The following is a 17726-nucleotide window of genomic DNA, read 5'->3' as shown; positions in this document are numbered from 1 at the left end:
GACAACATATTACTTGCTTATCAAACACCTTCCAGTGGAGAAGACAGGCACCTTAAAACTGTTAGGAAAGACCATGGACAGTACCCCAATGCCCTCAAGCATGATGAACTTGAACCAAAACATTTAGCAAAAACATTTACATCAGGGAAGGAGAAACCAAAAAGTCCAACAGAGCCAAGTCAGCCTCCTTCTCAAGGTCAAAAATCTGGTATTTTCAGGTGAAACTTTATATTTTTTCCTAATAGAACTGACTACAGTTCCAGTATCCAAGGAAACTCTGAAATAATCCTCTCTCTGTCTCCATCACTCAGGACAGTAGGAGGTGAGGAGGTTACTCCTAATGCTTACAACACATAGATTTTCAAGCCAATCAAGTATGTCCCCAAAATAGATGCTCGCAGCCTCAAAAGCAGGTAAAAATAGCTAGATAAGGCAGAATCAAGAGGAAATTCAACTTAGTTCCTCACCTGCAGCTACATAAAAGGAAAAGTGCTGGAGCCTTAGCTCAACTAATGGTTGACACTTACACTGTCATTATTTTTATAGTGGGTATTTAGGATGCAGTGATTTGAACGTTTCACCTAGTTTCATTTTCCATGTTAGTGTCATGTACAATATTAAGTGAAATAATACGTGGGTTTTATATCCTTTCCAACACAATTTTCTTAAAATCTAAAAAGGAGATCTGCATTTCCTTTGTAGTCTCCTAGCACAGAGCCCTTGAGTTCAGTGATCTTAACGGTGCTTTCCCTCACCCCAGCAAAGCCTAGACACTGCGTTTCATCTAAGATCGTCTTGTAGATTTTAGTAGTGAGCCCTAAAGCCACCAGCTCCAGGAGGGCATGGTCAGAGAAAGCCAACATCAAAAAGGTTTTTATTAGTGACTTTTAAAGATTTTCTTGCCTCAGTGAAATATCCTATTGCATTTTCTATGTAGCAGAAAATAAAAACGGTCATTCTGTGCCTATGTCCTTCAGTAATCTGGATTTTCCCTTCGACAGGCTATTTCAAATCGTATTGTCAGGATAAGGACACCTCTGTATTTTGAGCACATCCCTTCAAATGATTAAGCTGTTCTATAAATTCCTTTGAAAATCAGAGAAGAAATAAATTCATCTTCCCCAAAATATCGCCCCCAATTCCCCACATATAGTGGTTCAGTGTGAGGGCACTAGATTTACATCTGAATTGCAGCTCAGCCATTTTCCAACTACTTGGCCTCCAGCAAGCTCTTCACTCTCCGCCTCATTTTCCTCATTTGTAAGGATCATTTCCTCAGACTGATCATAGTCTCTATTTCCTTGAGAGTTGTAAGGATTAAATGAGATACTACAGATGGAGTACTTCCCACAGGGTTTGCAACATAGAAGACTCTCAGTAAGTGTAATATGTCAATAGGTACACCCAAAAAACACAGACTCCTTTTTGCCCCAAGACATACCTTTCTCTTATGTATTTAGAATATTCTCATTGATTCTGGTTAAGTAGCCTATCATTTTTAGTATACTTGAGTAAATTATAGAGAATTAGAATATAATAAAATACCACCAATATGAAAACTGTACTAAAAATAAGTTTATTTCTCCCTGAGAATTAAAAATATTTAGAAAGTCTAACCCTGGTTCCATGTTAACCATCCTATCTAATGAGATGCCAGGAAAGTCATCTTTTACCTTTGTGCAACCTGAAATAGAACTTACAAAATCTATGCTGGATGGACACGGGGATTAAAACAAGACTGTGTCTAAGGAAGCTCTCTTTCCCCAACTCCCAGAGGAGTACTAGTAATTTACAGCAGGTGCTCAAATGCTAGTTGACACTTACTGCTGTTCAAATATTTCTTAAAACAATTCTCTATCTGAAAAATGATGCCATTAAAAAGTTACGTACCACATAGAGTTGTTTCCACATGGTTCCCCAGTCTCTTAATGTTGATGTCATTTCTGTGATAACAGAGTCTTCAGTGGGAATAACCATTTCAAATTGTCTGTGAAATTGAATAACAACCACAAAGTATATAGGCAAATGACATAGACAATAATCTTCTTTTAAATACTCTAAAAGACCAACTAGGAAAGGAAGCTGCCTAGTTATTTTTGGTTCTGCAGACATTAAGCAGGATCTGATTATGAACTTGTGTGAGGAATGTGAAGTGGGTTACAGCAGTATAAGACCATAATGACCAGCCACTTCATTCAGATCAAGTCTGAGCAGTGCGGTAGAGAAGCGACAATAGCAGAAGAGTTCTGCTCTAGCCACAGTCTGACCTTTAAATAGCAACTCGTTTAACTTCTCCAAGCCCCAAAATCCTCGTGTGCAACATGAGGTCACGAGGCTACATAAACTGTGAGATGGCTTTTGCCTTCCAAGCACTATGACTTTAGGACTCAAAGTGAATGACAGGCTCATTCAATGACTAGGATATGATGGCTGCAAACATCCAAACTAACTCGGTTTTATAAACAACTAGATACGGAGGTACTGGCTGAACCCTCACTTGATCTCATTAACACCTCATTTTTATGACTTGCAAACAGGACCATGAAAAATGATTACTACTATCAGTAATATTGTCATGCATCACAGAACTTATTAAGGGTTTAAGACATCACAGATATTTGAATATCCATTGCAGGATGCTCCTCTCCGTGATTAGGGTAATACACTCCTCCTATTTCTTTCCTAAATGTCGAAAACTATACTTGGAAAATATTCATACCAACATCTAGCAGGGTATGTACAGTGGTCCTGATGTTAAGGAGCTGGAGGGAGGCTGAACAGAAGATTGAATTTGTCTTCTGTATCCCATCTTTAACATACAATAATCTTTTTCTTTTCATCTCTAGTTTCTTTTTTCAAATTCTTCCAGTATTTGTGCAGGTTAAAATAGATAAGTGCCTATTAATACTGCAGCTTCTCAAAAGAATGCTAACTGACTATATTGATGGAGATTATCTTCTTCATTTGAGTATTTTTTCCCAAGGACAACGTCTAATATGTAGACACTGAACCAGGCTACGCAGATGATCAAGTGAAAATTACTTCTTAGCATGAGGCTAATAATTGCTCTACATTCCTTTTTGATGTTATGTCCAAAGCAGATATGCTTTTTTTGCAAAGTTTTCTTGGCAGCAAGTATGGGAATTAAAATCTTGCCTGATTTCTTCATCAACAGAGCCTCATCTACTCATTTCATACTGCTGCTAAAATACTTACCCTGTGAATATTTTACTCCTTTCTAGAGCTTAAACACAGCTGAAAATGTAAAGCTGGGACGTAAAACTAGAAATAAAAGTAAACAGTAACATATGAACTGTGACATATACAGAACCTTTTATCAAGTCTACATAATATGACATTTTCAAATGGTAGTGCATATATTTCACTTTTGAAGCAGCTGTTGCAATTTAAATGATGCATATTTGGAGACAGAGATTATAAAATGATAAAATGCAAGGTCAGGAGGGAACCATAAATTTCCAGGGAAACTCAACAACCTACTTAACATTTAAAAACTGATATGACCTCAGCAGGAATTAAACAATACAGAAATGATCTCACCATTCATAAACTATAATTTTATTTAAGGATCCCCATCAGTCCTGCATTGCTCTGAAGACCCAGGAAAGAACATAAAGGCAATTCAGTCTGTGGGAAGTTGATCTGGGGTTTGTTCAACCAAAATGTAAATTTTTAAGAGGCACAAAATTGCCATTTTAGGTGAGGCAGCTGTTTCCTCTTAGTTATACCAAAATCAACATTCAAACAGTCTGTCATAAGTAGTTGCCCCTGAAATTATATTTTGTTCAGTTATTCTGAGATGTACTTTGCAGCTATTTCATCCTGGTGGGCCATCAGGCTGCTAATCCCCTGAAAATAAGAAAGGTAACATCAAAATCCCAAAGAGGTTCCTCTATAGGAAAGCAATCACCTGGCAATACGTGTTTCTTGAATGTTTTCAGGCTAACGTTTTTCTTCCAGTTAATAGTCCTAGAACCTAACGTCTCAATCAATTTCAACAATTCTTTTTTTTAGAAAATAAATTTTGGTTCTACCCTGAAGTTCTCCTGCTGTATAATGCTTCTCATGCCCTGTGTCAGGTGGAGAACCCACAACCAAGTCTTTTTTTTTTTTTTGGGGGGGGGTGGGGGGTTGGTGAGTTGATTATCTTTTTTTATTTCTCATTTCCCATATCAGTAAAAAAAAAAAAATACAATCAATACAGGTACAAGGATCCAATTGTCAAAAATCATCAGAGTACAAAAAGGGCCACAGCCCTGCCCAGGTTGAACTTCTGTATTTACAGGGTGTGTGGCACAGGCGTGGCTGCAGAAGCACTTTTAAAAGGCAGTATTACAAAATATACAAAGGTGGTCTTTCTTAGTAGAACGTGGCCTTGTATCCAAATGAGAGCGCCACATAACACAAATCACAGAACTGTTTATTATATAACTTATGAAAAAATGCTGTACAGTTGCGTGGGTATAAATATAGAGTATACATGGCTCTGTTTGGGAATCGGTATCTACACAGGGAAGGTCAGGGGAAGGCTCAGTTTGGTACCACAGCCGGTGAAAGCGATGGAGAAGCTAGGATGGGGGAGGGCGAGGTATGGGAGCACAGCTGCACTCACAATCAAGTTTTACACGACCAAATTTTGAGACACCTTTAACCCATATTTAAACTTCCTCCAATTGAAGGGAGCCAGATACTCGCGACTTACTGGCTGGGACAAAAATAAAAACAAAAAAATAAAAGAGGGTACTTGTTTCAATTAAAATTACGTCCCACCGCAATACACTCGGAGAGGGAGGAACTTCACTGGATGGAGTGATGCGCAACATCATCTTAGCTAGCATTCTCTCTTTTCTTTTCCTTGGTCACAGTGTGAGATGGGGGCTGGGTGACCCTCTGCCCTGGAGAGTTGAGGGGATCAGGGTGGGGCCTGGGGCAAAGGCAGCAAAAAAGACTGGCTGCCCAGGTGGACTCTTTAAGGGACAGGGTAGAAACCGTGGGTTTCCAGTTGCCTAAACCGGATCTCTAGGGCAGAAAGGTCAGAACAAAGAGGAAGCATGTGTTTTCTGGAGTGTCCCTTGGGTTACTGGAAGGGAGCTGGACAGAGCCTGGTGGGAGAACTCCAAAAGGGCTGATAACTCCACCTGACTCACTTCTGGTAAATTATAAGTGCACAACATTTTTGAAGGACACACAGTTCTTAAAAGAGTAACAGTAGTGGTAATTACTAGTATTAGAATTATGCTTTTAATCTACTGTTTGAAATAATTACTACTACTACTACTATCAAAATAATAGTAATATTGCTTAAAGTAACTGATATATATAAGACATAGAGCATAAGGATCTCCTAGATTCTAAGTTTTATCCACATACTCAAAGTAGTTGTACCATATACCCTCAGCCTCCTGAAGAAATTATTTCACTGAGCTAAGATTTAATATGCTACTTTTATAGACTGGATATAAGAATCACCCATTTGAATAGCATCCATGGAACTTTTTTGGTGAAAATAAAGCTTGAAGATATCTTTTAATATGCTTTAAAATGTGCTTTACTAATTTAATAAATTCCTAGTTTTTGCTATTTGATGAATAATGCAATTTTTATGGTACAATCTATATAGTTTCTTTTGTCATAAAATGAAAATTATTCAATGATCCAATGCATAGTCCTTGTGACATTGGCAGCAAATATTTGGACCCACTTAAAATGAATAATCTGCTTATGTTAACCATTTAAACCAGCAAGTGCTACTCTTTAATTCCGTGATATTTTATTTGAATAATCTGTTATCATAACAGCTGTTTCAAGTCCTTTTGGACACAGACTGGAAAAACTTCTTAAATATATGAGAAATCCTAAGTGATCAATGAGCTCAATCAAACAAAATAGCACAGAAATGATGTTCTCTGCAGGAGAAGAGTGGCTCTGTGAAGTGGTTACACAAGGATACGGTAATGTCCCCAATTAGGAAAATAATGGCAGACTTGGCTGCTTATAATCAGTAGTGAATCTAGGAAATTCCTGGGGTTGAGACGTGACTCAGCATTTGATGGGTGTGACTGCCATGCTATCCTACACAGCAGGAAATCAAGGAGAACCAACTCCTTTTGCTTAAGATTAGGCCAATTTCATGATTTCTGGACAATGAGAGACCTCCAGTGCCCTAGATCCTGCTGTTGTTTGACACATCATATGTGGTTCTTTAATTTTCTCCACCAACTGCCTTAGCGTAATCTGTCTGTATCAAACAACACAGACAATGGCGTGATCCTCTATAGTCCGTTTTTCAAGACAATTACTAAGTCTTTCCAATTCCAAAATATGCAATGATTCTGTGAAAATCCTCCAACTATTAATAAAATTCATTTCTTACCCTTTGTTCTTTACACAGGCATTTTTCAAGTGAACATAGCTGGAAGGAAATATACCCTGGAAGAGAAAACATAAAGGTTATGATGCCAGCTGTGTGTTATAGCAGAGTTAGTTTCTTAAGTCATATGTATAAAATATAGCCACACAACCATAACAATACTAGGAAGAAGGACTCTCTAACACATTCTCTAGCCTAAATCTATTGTAGTTTAGATCCATTCATTTTATTTTCTACTATTTACCAGTTTACAACTCTAGAGATACTTTAAAATAAATATAATCAAAAAATTAAATCCTACTCAAAAATATATTCTTTATAAAACAGAAAATTTTTATATTTTCAGGAATTCTATATAGAAAGCATGTTGAATAAGAATTTTTTTTTTAATATTGCAGCTTTGAAAGAAGGGGGTTTTTGTTTGTTTTCGTTGTAGTTCTTTTTCTTCTCTCCAAGATACTCATGTGTCTATTTAAAAATATATACTAAAAAAAAAAAAAAATCACTACAAATTTGGAAACAATATGTGTATTACATGTTCGGGAGGATCTCTGATGAAAACATAGCAGCAATTAATCACCCGGCTGCCATTCTGATAGAACAAAAATTAAACAAAAGAAGCCTGCTAGCTTAAAGCTCTTTACTGTAGGGAAAAGCTAGGGCAAAGAAATTGTTCCTTTGTTCTAAATGAGAAATTGAAGAAAACAACATTAAAAAAAAAAAGAGCATCAGTTTTATTATCCATTAAATGACAATATTCTCTGAATGATTTTTTATGTACAATTAAATGACAAATTCAATTAAATATTTAAGAAAACAAATGTCATTTGAATACATTATCACCATTGTGGATCCAAGGATAATATAAAATTTAACTAGCAAGTTCTGTATATACTACAGTAGTAAATAGATATATAGGTTAAAAAAATAACCTTTTTTTTCTTTGGAATTTAAATTTACCTCAATATGGTAGGAATAACAAATAGAGTAATTATAGTAATTAACAAGGAAAAGTCAGAACTTGAGGTTCATTAGAAGAAAAACAAGTTACTCTACAAATCATAACACATCTTTTTCTCAAGCATGTTCTATATGAAAAATTAAACACTGAAGCTACATTTGCATGTGCCTGCAGAAGTCCAAAAATAACTTTAAATGAGGGTTAAAATATCAGGGTCTCCTTTAGAATGACCTAAAATAAATGAAACAAAGTAATTAAACACAGTTGGATGATCCAGAAAAAAAAGGAATATTTAAGCAGAAAGGCCAGCAAAAGAGTTTAGATTACTCATATTATATCTTAGTAATGAGAAATGATAAAATTTCTTATCTACTATCCTAATAAAACCAGAATTAAACCAAAAAATGAACATGACATGTAAGAAAATGCTAGAGAATGTGGGTAGCATGGTGAAAGCTGGGGAGATTAGAACAAAGTATTAGAAAAATATAGATATTAGCAAGGATTAGTGTCAAAATCATAAATCACACAAATGAAAGGTAAAAGAAAAATCATATTACTTCCTGCTATAATTCCTTAGGATTTATATAAATATATAAAGGATAGTGAGTCTTAGTTTTTGTCTGGAATGGTAAGAAAGATGGTCTCTTTATAGTATGATTTTCCCACATTTTAGCTTCTCAAACCCAAAGGGACTCTTAACATCCCCTAAAATAAACCTGTTTCTCTATACCAATTTTTTACAAATGATACTACAGAAAATCTAAAGATTAAATACCTCTATTCACTACTTCTTTTGGAATATATATATTTCGCCTGCCTGAATTTTAATTTCACTCTCTGTGAAACTAACACTTCAAAAAGATCTTGTTTATACATAATGAGCTTATTAAGGTCTTCTCAGTATAAATTTTAAGAGCTACAAAGGATTATCATTTGAATAGCATGTCCTAACTATAATCCAAGTTCAAAGGAATTTCCAAAATTATGAAAATCTGTATTGCCATTTAGTATTTCAACTAAAGGTCCCAACTGTAATTTCAATTGTATAATGAAATAAAGTAAATTATCTTTCTTAAAAATCCCATAATTATGGTTAAAAGTAATCATTTTTACCTTGATATTTGGGTTTTTTAAGGCAAATCCTCTGTACCAGCCTGTGGAGAAATAATCATGATCATATTTTAATAAATCATTACAATACTTTGAAGAAATGATTAGAAATCAATCTGCCCTTCACTGATGGAATTTTACCCTACATGTAAATATTCTAAGTATAAATATAGTGAGGGTTGGGATTAGGCTAGACTAAAAGTCCAGTGACTATTAATTTAAGTCTTCAACTAATAAAATCATTTTAAAATTGTATTGGAAACACATGAAAAATAGAAACATGCATAATGGAAGTAAAGGCTTTGGAATCAGAGTATTGGGCTTAAATTCTGGCTTTGCAACTTGTTAGCTGTTGAATCTTGTGCAAGTTAATTGACCACTCTGAGCTTAATTTCACTCCATTTTATAAAAGACTACACTACACCTCAGGGAAATTCAAGAATCTACACAATTTAACATAGTTCCAAATTCTCTTTGCCTGACTATAAAGCCCAGACTCTACCACCAAAGAACAATGCTCAGCTAGCAGTTGTGTAGTGAATTCACACATTCTTCAGCCTGCCATCTTGGATTAGGATCAGTCTCAGAGACTGAAAAGAGTGAAGCCAGGTCTCATTCACTAAGAGAACTAATGGCACTCTTTCATCCACATAATGTCCCATCAACTGAGCTCACCATAGTTTTTATTCTGTAGGATGCCTATTACTTAACTTCCAAGCAACCCTGAATCAATTTTACAGCACTATCCTTAAGTGGGAACATATCTTTTTATAGTTTAAAACAATTACAAGGTATATATACGAATTTATATGGGTAATATATAGTCCCCTATAAATGTATTATTTTCAATTTATTTTTTCTTCCAGGATAGAAACCATTTTACTTATTGCTAATAAATTATTTTATTATGTAACAAACGTTCTAAGGAATCGAATCTTTTTTCAATTAATCGATCTTTCAGAAAGAAGTATTTGAACTTTGTATTTAAATATTTTTGTTCCTCATAAGTTTTCTCAAAAGAATGTATTATAAAACATCATTCTGAAATCAGTCTGGAGAGAACAGAATGAATTGAGAATCGGAATCTCTACAATGTCAGGGTTTATTAGATCCATCTAAGAAATATAGCCATTCTTAAATGACTATTTTAACAGAAACCAAAACTTTATGAGAATTGCAGAAATGTCACAGAGAGGTCTCTTTCGAACTACATCATACAGAAAGGTTTTCAGATTACAAAACAGCTCCCATTAGCTGTGAAGCCCATTTTCACCAGTTCAAAACAGATTTTATATTTATCTGTAAACAAAGCAGAAACAAAATATATCTGGCAAAGACAGAGAAAACCTTTTATCTTTATTAGTTACATTGAACAAGATAAATGTCCATGCATCACCACCATTTAATGATAGGCTCTAACTAAAAGTAACAGTTCTATTTGGGAGAACACAATTTTATCAATAATGAACCTTGAAATGATAGAATCTTACCATATTATAAATTCCTAATAAGGACAACATATTAAGAGGAAAAACAGATATCTTTGGATATACTGATAGGATTTTACCATGTGGCCATTTTGTTGAGAAAAAGAGTAGTCATTTCATCTGGGATCTTTTTAAGGACTAGAGTTTAAGGATGTTTTGTTGATGAGGAATAGAAGCATTTGAGAATGTACATATTAGGTTAATTTAATGAGATACCTGTTACATACATTAATCATACAAGTTCACTTAACATTTCAAATGCAGTAAATAATTTCAGTCCAAATTTGAGGGAGGTGAGGAGGAGACAGCTGCAGGACTACAGCAGAGCTGGCCTGGGCAGGAGTCCCACCCCGGGGCATCTGGTTACCCAAACTTGGGTAAGGCATTTCTGCTCTGGACCTCGGTTTCTTTGTGTCCTGGGGATCCCACCAGACGGTCAACATTCTTAGAAAGGCCTTCTAGTTTGGCCCCAAGTCATGAATTCTCACAAACCCAACAGTCTCAATTGCTTTCTATGTTGGCATCTAGTGAATATAAGTAAATAATACTAGGAAAAAATACAATCAGCTTAAAAATACTAAATAATGCTTTCCCATAAGCCAAACACTGAATATGCAAGAAAAAAGTTCTGTAAAAAAATGGTTCACTGCGACTACTGGGAAAATTCCAGAGATTGATAGACGTATGGGAAGAATTTATAAACTTTATGAGCTGTTCAATGTTGAGGAGATTGTTTATACAATCTCAAACAATCAACACTAGTCTACTTACCATCACACTTCTCCAGGATCTGAACTGTATCTCCAATTTCCAATGACAGGCCATATGGGACAGTTCCTCGAAAACTGGCAATAACTGTAAGAAATGACATAGAATATATGGAGATAATCATATCAGTTATAGCCAGTTATACTGCTTACTATTAAACGTTACTGACTAGGAAAAATGAATGGGAGTAGGAAATACACATTGATAGCTAGAACTGGCTGTCATATCTTAATTTTTTTTTTATCAGACCAATACTATTTTATTTTTTTTCTTTAAGAACTTTTCTTGAGATGCAATTGACTTAACAATAAACTGCATATATTTAATGTGTACAATTTGGTATTTTTTTTCGTATTTGTAATGTATACATGTCATATTTTAATTTGACAGAGTCTTGAAGAAAGTCAATCTTTAAGTTTACCTACTTCACCAACTTCTTGGTCAAAGACGTGTCTTTAATACAAATCTCAAAGATGTGGAATTTACTAAGATAGTAGACAAAATATCAACAACATCACCCAGCAACATACGTAAACAAAGATGTTGCCTGAAGATCTTCCTAAGGAGCCGTGCCCCTCCAGCACTGCTACAATCACTCCCCATCCAGATGCCCACCCCAAGGCAGTTACTCAAGAAATATGTGTTCAATAATAAATGAGGAATATATTTTTACTCATTAAAAAGCTTGGTTTACCTTTCTGCTATGCTGTTTGCAGGCTATTTCTTTTCCCTAGACCAGAAAGTCCTCAAGAGAAGGGACTGTGTCTATTTGCTCATTAATAAGTCCCCAGGGGCTAGCCCCGTACGTGGTTTTAAAGCAGTCTGCTGATTCTGTAGTAATCAATAGTGATGCCTGGACCTCTCCCCTGGGTCTAAACACACGGCCACCACAACAGTTCCCACATGCCTTAGCTCTCAGATGACTGGGATTGGGGGGGGCTGGGGGGACACAGAAAGGAGTCACCATTTAGCCTTACCTAATGGTTACAGGTTGATTGCTTTCTGAAACGGTTCACAAGGCTGAGCAGGACTAGGTTATAATACCAGAGAGAAAGTATGCGTAGATTAGCCATCCCTAGGCAGTTTGAAGGGTTAAGAGAGAATGAAGTATAGTGATTCTTCCCGGGAAAGTCACATGAGTCATAAAGGAGACAAGAACAGAAAATAAAGAAAATGCACCTCAACACACAAAAAGGGAAGAGACATATCCTGTTAAATACTATACACACTGAAACCACCTTGCAATTCACACCCAAAAAGATAATAGTAAATGCTTTGATTGCATGATTTTTAGAAGCCCAAAATTTTGGAAGTGAATTTTATAATTCTTTTTCAGATGGTGAGATTTAGATACAACTCCAATCTCCAAAATAAATTATTGCTATTGCTATGAATGTATTTTAAAAGCCTGAAGGAATATATGAACCTGTCAAAAATCAAAACATCCCGATAAGTAATGGGCTTTCAGAGAAGTCTAAAGCCGTTTTATGATCTCAAAACAAAATTAGCAGCAGCAATCAAAACACAGGACAGAAAACATAACCCAAAGTACAGGAGATAGATAAAAATAACTACAGAGTAACCAAGTTAGGACATTTTAGATAAGCACTAATTCATGATGTCATTTTCTAACTATAACCATAAATACCCTATGACCTCACGTTGATGTCCTAGAAGATGTGTGCTTGAAAAATAATCAAAGGTCTGTATATTTTAACAGATTACTTCAAAAAACTTTCAGAGACCACTTATAAGGGATCAACAACTGAATAGACAGTAGATTGAGTACAATCTGAAAGACTCCAAAGCAAGCTTGTACCCAGAATTGCCTTTCTACACTCATGAAGTTACCGTAACCTCTCACAACCCTAGTGGCTCAACCCTGCACTGTTGATGCTTCTCTCAGAGATCTCAGTGCACGGGTACCCTCACCCAGCTCTGTGTACAGCTCTTACCACTCACAAATGCCCTTGGAACTCCCAAAGCTGCCATGAATACCTCCCCTACTGCTGGTCGCTCTCTCATCGCCTTCTTGAACATGGCAGTACCATTCATGTGTTCCATTTCTTCACCATCCCTTCAATGCCTCAGTGCTTCACTTCCCTGTGTTCTGAAACTGCTCTGTCCCTCACTGGGACCACATTCATGTCGCCTTTCAGGCGTCTATCTTCTTTTGAATCTTCTACTGCTTCTCTCAAACCCTCCAGCCTTCTTCTGTAGACCTTCTTTTCTTAGCCCTCTTTTTAAATACTGGTGTCAAAAAGGCAGGGTGCAGGAAAATAATATCAAACTTGACATCACGAGATGTGGGTTTGAACCCAGATCTGACCGCTTATTAGCTGTGTGACTTTGGTCAAGATACCAACCTCTCAGAATCTCCATTACCTCATCAGGAAAAGGCGGGGGGGGGGGGGTGGGGTGGGGTGGGATGAAGACACTGTAAAAGGTAGTGGAGGACTAAATAAGGCACCTATCAGAAACAATCTGCCCTACTGTCTGATATATTCTAGCTAGTTAATAAATATCTCAATTGTGAAACTATACTTCTTTTTTCCTTCTATCCACATACATTCTCCCTATTTGCAGAGCATGCTAAGACTTCCAGAATCCTCTGTTGATATAGGATTTGCCGAGTCTCTCTCCAGTCCTGATCTGTGGCCTGAGCAGCTGACACAAACTTCCAATTTGTGTGTCTCTATTTAGAGGTCTAAGCAGCTACAACTTAGCATGCTCTAGACTGAATGCATTCTCTCCCCTCCACCTCCAGCCAAATCAAAGCAATTTTCTCTCTCCCAATCACTCACTCTAAAATGTTAGTCTTCTGCTATTAGTCCTGCTTTATGTCGCTATCCCTAGATGGATTTCTCTGCATCTCTCCACAGGGCCGCTGGAAAGCCTTCCAGAAAGGCTCCCTGTCTCCACGGTTGTCCTTCCTCAACACAGTATCTACGAGATGCCCAGAGGTCCCTTTATTTCTGTCACATTTGCACTTAAATGGTTTTTGGATATGTGACATCAGGAAATTTTCATTAGGTTCAATTTCCTTTCTTTGAAGGAAAAGGTAATAAGACATGCCATATCAGACAATAGTTTGATGAGGTTGTTTTCCTCTTATTTCACGCCACCGCTTAGCTGATACAGTCCTTACAGTCTCCAAGCCAGATCCTCTTCCACTGCCCCCAGTTCTGTTGAACGGTAGCACTGTATCTAAGCACTCTACAGGCCAGAAACCCAGGGGTCATCCACAGGCCCCCTGACCCACGTATCCAATCCAGGACCACATCACAATGGCCTTATCTCTTCCATATCTCCCGAAGCCATCTTCTCCTCAACATCTCCACTCCCATCACCACCCTGGCTTCCTTATCACCTGTTGCCTGGCCTTCTCTAGCAGTCTCCTTACAGGGCTATGCCCACAGACTCAGGTTCCTCTCCAGTCCATTTCCCACACAGCAGTCAGGTCTTTTCAAAATGCACATTTGATGATGTCATCGTTCTCCTAAACATATCAAAGCTCTGAGAATAACAGAAAAAAATCAGTACTACAGCCTGGAAGGCCCTGGCCTTCTCTGATTTCATCCTGTACTTCTCAACCCCGAACTTCCTGTACTCCTGTCACAAAGACCTTCCATGCTATACTCCATCCCACACCGGCTTTTGCCCACGATTGACCCTTTGCAAGGAATTCTCTTCCTTTCCCTCCCTGCCAAGTTAAGCTGTATTCACCCTACAGCCGTTGGTTCAGTGGCTTCTCAGAGCAGCCTTCCTTGATGCACATCCCCTCACCCCAACTGCACACCCTCATAGCACCATACACCATTCAACCACCCCTCTTATTTGTGCAGCTTTTTGAATGATGTCTCCTGAAACAATAAATTCCATGGATATAAGGGCTAGATTAGTTTTAGCTCCCAACTGTCCACCTAATTCAGTATAGAGTCTGGCACACAAACTGAGCTCGGTAAATAATCACTGAGGGCAGAGCCATTACTGTTAAGTGTTCTGGTCTTAGGCAGTCAGGTTCCTTTATTACGGGCAATTCTATTTGAAGAGGGTGCTCAAAATTCAAGAACCAAACTATATTACCTGTGAAAACTCATTCTTTCATAGGAGCTGTTTAAAACTGGGATAACAGGTTGTTTGGGTCATAACTAGGTATCATCTCATTTCTCACCCAAGAAGTTTACGTGGGCGAATTCTCACTTCACTCTTCTGCTATACAATATTTGATAACTATTAAAGGCAAGCTATTAAGTTCCTCAGTTTCATTTGGGCTTCAGATGCCTCCTCTATAAAACAAAGGAACTAGACAAGGTGAACTGAAAGGTCCCTGCCAGCCTGCAATTCTGTGAGTCTGGAAGAGGCCTTTCAGCTCAGCACTGACAGCATAATATATAACTGAAGCACTCTGTCTCCAAACCAGCCTTCCTTTGGTTTTAGTCACTGCCCATTTCAAAAGAATGGACATCTGTCCTCACCTGCAACAGGCATCTGGTGAAGCAGAGGGAAAGCCTGCTCACAGTATCTCCTACAAAGTCCTTTACCGCTGCTCTCCTGCTACCTTTCCAGGCTCCCATCCCAGCTACCTCTTCACATACTGCCCTCCACACCGCCATACCCAAATTCTCATCAAGCTCTTTCACGCAGGCCTCAGCGCCTTTACACATCTTTTCCCCTTTGGGGGAGTTGCCTTCCCCAGCCCTTCTACACTGGATACTGCAAAGTATCCTTAGTTTAAGGTCTAGCTCCAAGGTTAGCTCTTTCAGTTTCCTGATTCCACCCCTTCCTTTTCCCCATCCTTGGACCCAAAAGGAATCAATTACTCTCTCATCTGTGCTCTAAGGGCTCTCTGACCACACCTTAAATAGGGCAAGGTATCATATACTATGTAGCACTTTACCTGTGTCTTTCTACTTGTGAACTGGAACTATTCCTAATTTATCTTCCATAAGCCAGCATACAAATATGTCAGTGCATGGATGGAGAACGAACAAACACATGGAATGAATAAATGAAGCCACTGAAAAATGGTACCCAGGTTTTAATGGATTCAGAGAATGTCAGGGGCACCTCTCATAACTTCAAACATCTAAAATATTAAACTTCAGATCATATTGGAGAGTAACACTTTTTTAGGACCCAGTTCAAGGCATGACTTTGATCTTTACCTTCTAAAATGGCAAGTCATTTCCAATCTTTGAATTACACAAGTAACTCTACCTTGCCATGTACTAAAATCATGAATGAATAGATGAATGCTATTCTATTTATGCTTCAGGTTATGAAAGAGAAAGTTGAAAGGCGAAGGCAGTTCTAGGCAAAAAAGCAAAAGATCTGAATACATGATTGGCTCAAATTTAGTAGTGGTAGCATATAATGTATCATAAAGTAAGGAAAATTGGTTTAGCAAAGATTCACAGAAAACACAGGCATTCATGAAAACTCAATTTGCATTTCCATTAAGTGCACTGAAGCATATGTTATCTTTAGATTTCATTTTGGATACAACTTTCCAACTAAACCCCAAAATCCTCCAAACACTTTTGCATGAAACAAGTCTATAGTTGAATATTCATCTTGTCCCCAGTTGTTTTAAAGTAGCTCTGTCTTTATACAAAAGTCTTTTTATCCTACACTTTCCAGTGGCATTTCCCCATCAATAATATTTATTAGGCTTACTGAACATGACCACACACTGTCTTGATTTCCTTTTCTTGTTTGTTTTTTTCATAAACTGAACAACTTTAGTAGCTACAGAAAAAAATTAGAGACTGAATCCTTCATAGAGCTGAGAATATAAAGGTTCAATACTATTGTTTTAGTCCTAAGGATCCTGAGAGTACAGTTTTAAACAGCACATAAAGACTACTGTATAGTATTGTTTTCATCTCTGACCATTTGCTACTATATAAAAATTTATTTGGATTAACAAACATGCATATAAATATAGCTTATAGTCAAGTCCTTTAAAAATTACAAGTGGGGAATTCCCTGGCAGTCCAGTGGTTAGGACTCCGTGTTTCCACTGCAGGGGGCACAGGTTCGATCCCTAATCAGGGAACTAAGATCCTGCATGCCACATGGTGCGGCCAAAAACAAAAACAAAAAAACTGGCTAAAATTATATGTGTAAGCTGGAAGTGTTAAATGTATAGGGTGACCATCTTGAAAATTGTATCATACATGATTATCACTTATAATATTATTCCTTTATATAATCAGTTTAGTACCTAGTGACAGTTTATTAAAAATTAAACGTCTGTGAAAAATATCCTCATATATAACTCACGAGTGTTTTCTATGAAGATGGTGAAAAAAAGAAAAATTGTGTTGTGAAGCAGGGATTCATTTCTCAGTTTCATTGACACTGCTTGCTCATACAAAGAAGATTCGTACTTTAAAACTTTTAAACTTAGTAGAGAAACTCAATCACAGAGTTCTATGACTTTTAAAAGCAAAAATAGAAACAAATTATAAAAAACTACTAGACAACAATCATGTAGCTCTGCATCACAGATGATAACATATTCATCATCATGGTCAAAATAACATTTACGATGATGCTACACACCACAATGCAAGTCAAGCCTGGCAAATGCTGCCCTTGCCCTTTACGGGTTGACAATCTAAGATGAATAGAACATAATGCAGAAAAAAAAATAATGAAATACTTTGTCCCTTGTGACACAACGGAAGGAAACTCATCTCTCACAGTCAGAGTTTTGGCTTCATCTTTCTGATAAAAGGATTTCCAACGCAGGAACAGGTTGTGGTCTGAAAGGTCACTTGTAAGCTATTTACAAAAAAGAACACGATGCTATTGTTCTCAAGTTCTGAGATTATCCCATGGAATCCCATTTTAACACAAAAAATGAAACTCTTGTTTTTTGCAATAGAAATGAGCTATGGTTGCACCAGAAATTAAATAAACATTTTTATGTGAGTAGCTATAAAATTCTGAATGCTGGTACTTCAAGCATGGCAGTAACAATGAGAAGGCAGTGATA

The 17726-nt window shown here is 37.1% G+C and overlaps 1 protein-coding gene across 7 annotated transcripts in view; it reads right to left on the bottom strand.

The window, feature by feature from the left end:
* Positions 1–17726, bottom strand: part of DOCK4 (dedicator of cytokinesis 4) — a 444122-nt gene that overhangs the window by 248628 nt on the left and 177768 nt on the right. For all 7 annotated transcript variants that reach the window (XM_057733986.1, XM_057733987.1, XM_057733988.1 and 4 more), the window contains exons 2-5: positions 10724–10807; positions 8469–8509; positions 6395–6450; positions 1891–1987 (exon numbers count right to left, since the gene is read on the bottom strand). In XM_057733986.1, coding sequence (XP_057589969.1) covers positions 1891–1987; positions 6395–6450; positions 8469–8509; positions 10724–10807 — 278 coding nt within the window. The remainder of the gene's footprint in view (positions 1–1890; positions 1988–6394; positions 6451–8468; positions 8510–10723; positions 10808–17726) is intronic.

This window comes from Hippopotamus amphibius, chromosome 4, assembly GCF_030028045.1.
Source record: "Hippopotamus amphibius kiboko isolate mHipAmp2 chromosome 4, mHipAmp2.hap2, whole genome shotgun sequence".
Taxonomy (NCBI): Eukaryota; Metazoa; Chordata; class Mammalia; order Artiodactyla; family Hippopotamidae; genus Hippopotamus; species Hippopotamus amphibius.
Note: the sequence above shows the minus strand (reverse complement) of the source record. Positions and strands in the feature narration are given on the sequence as shown.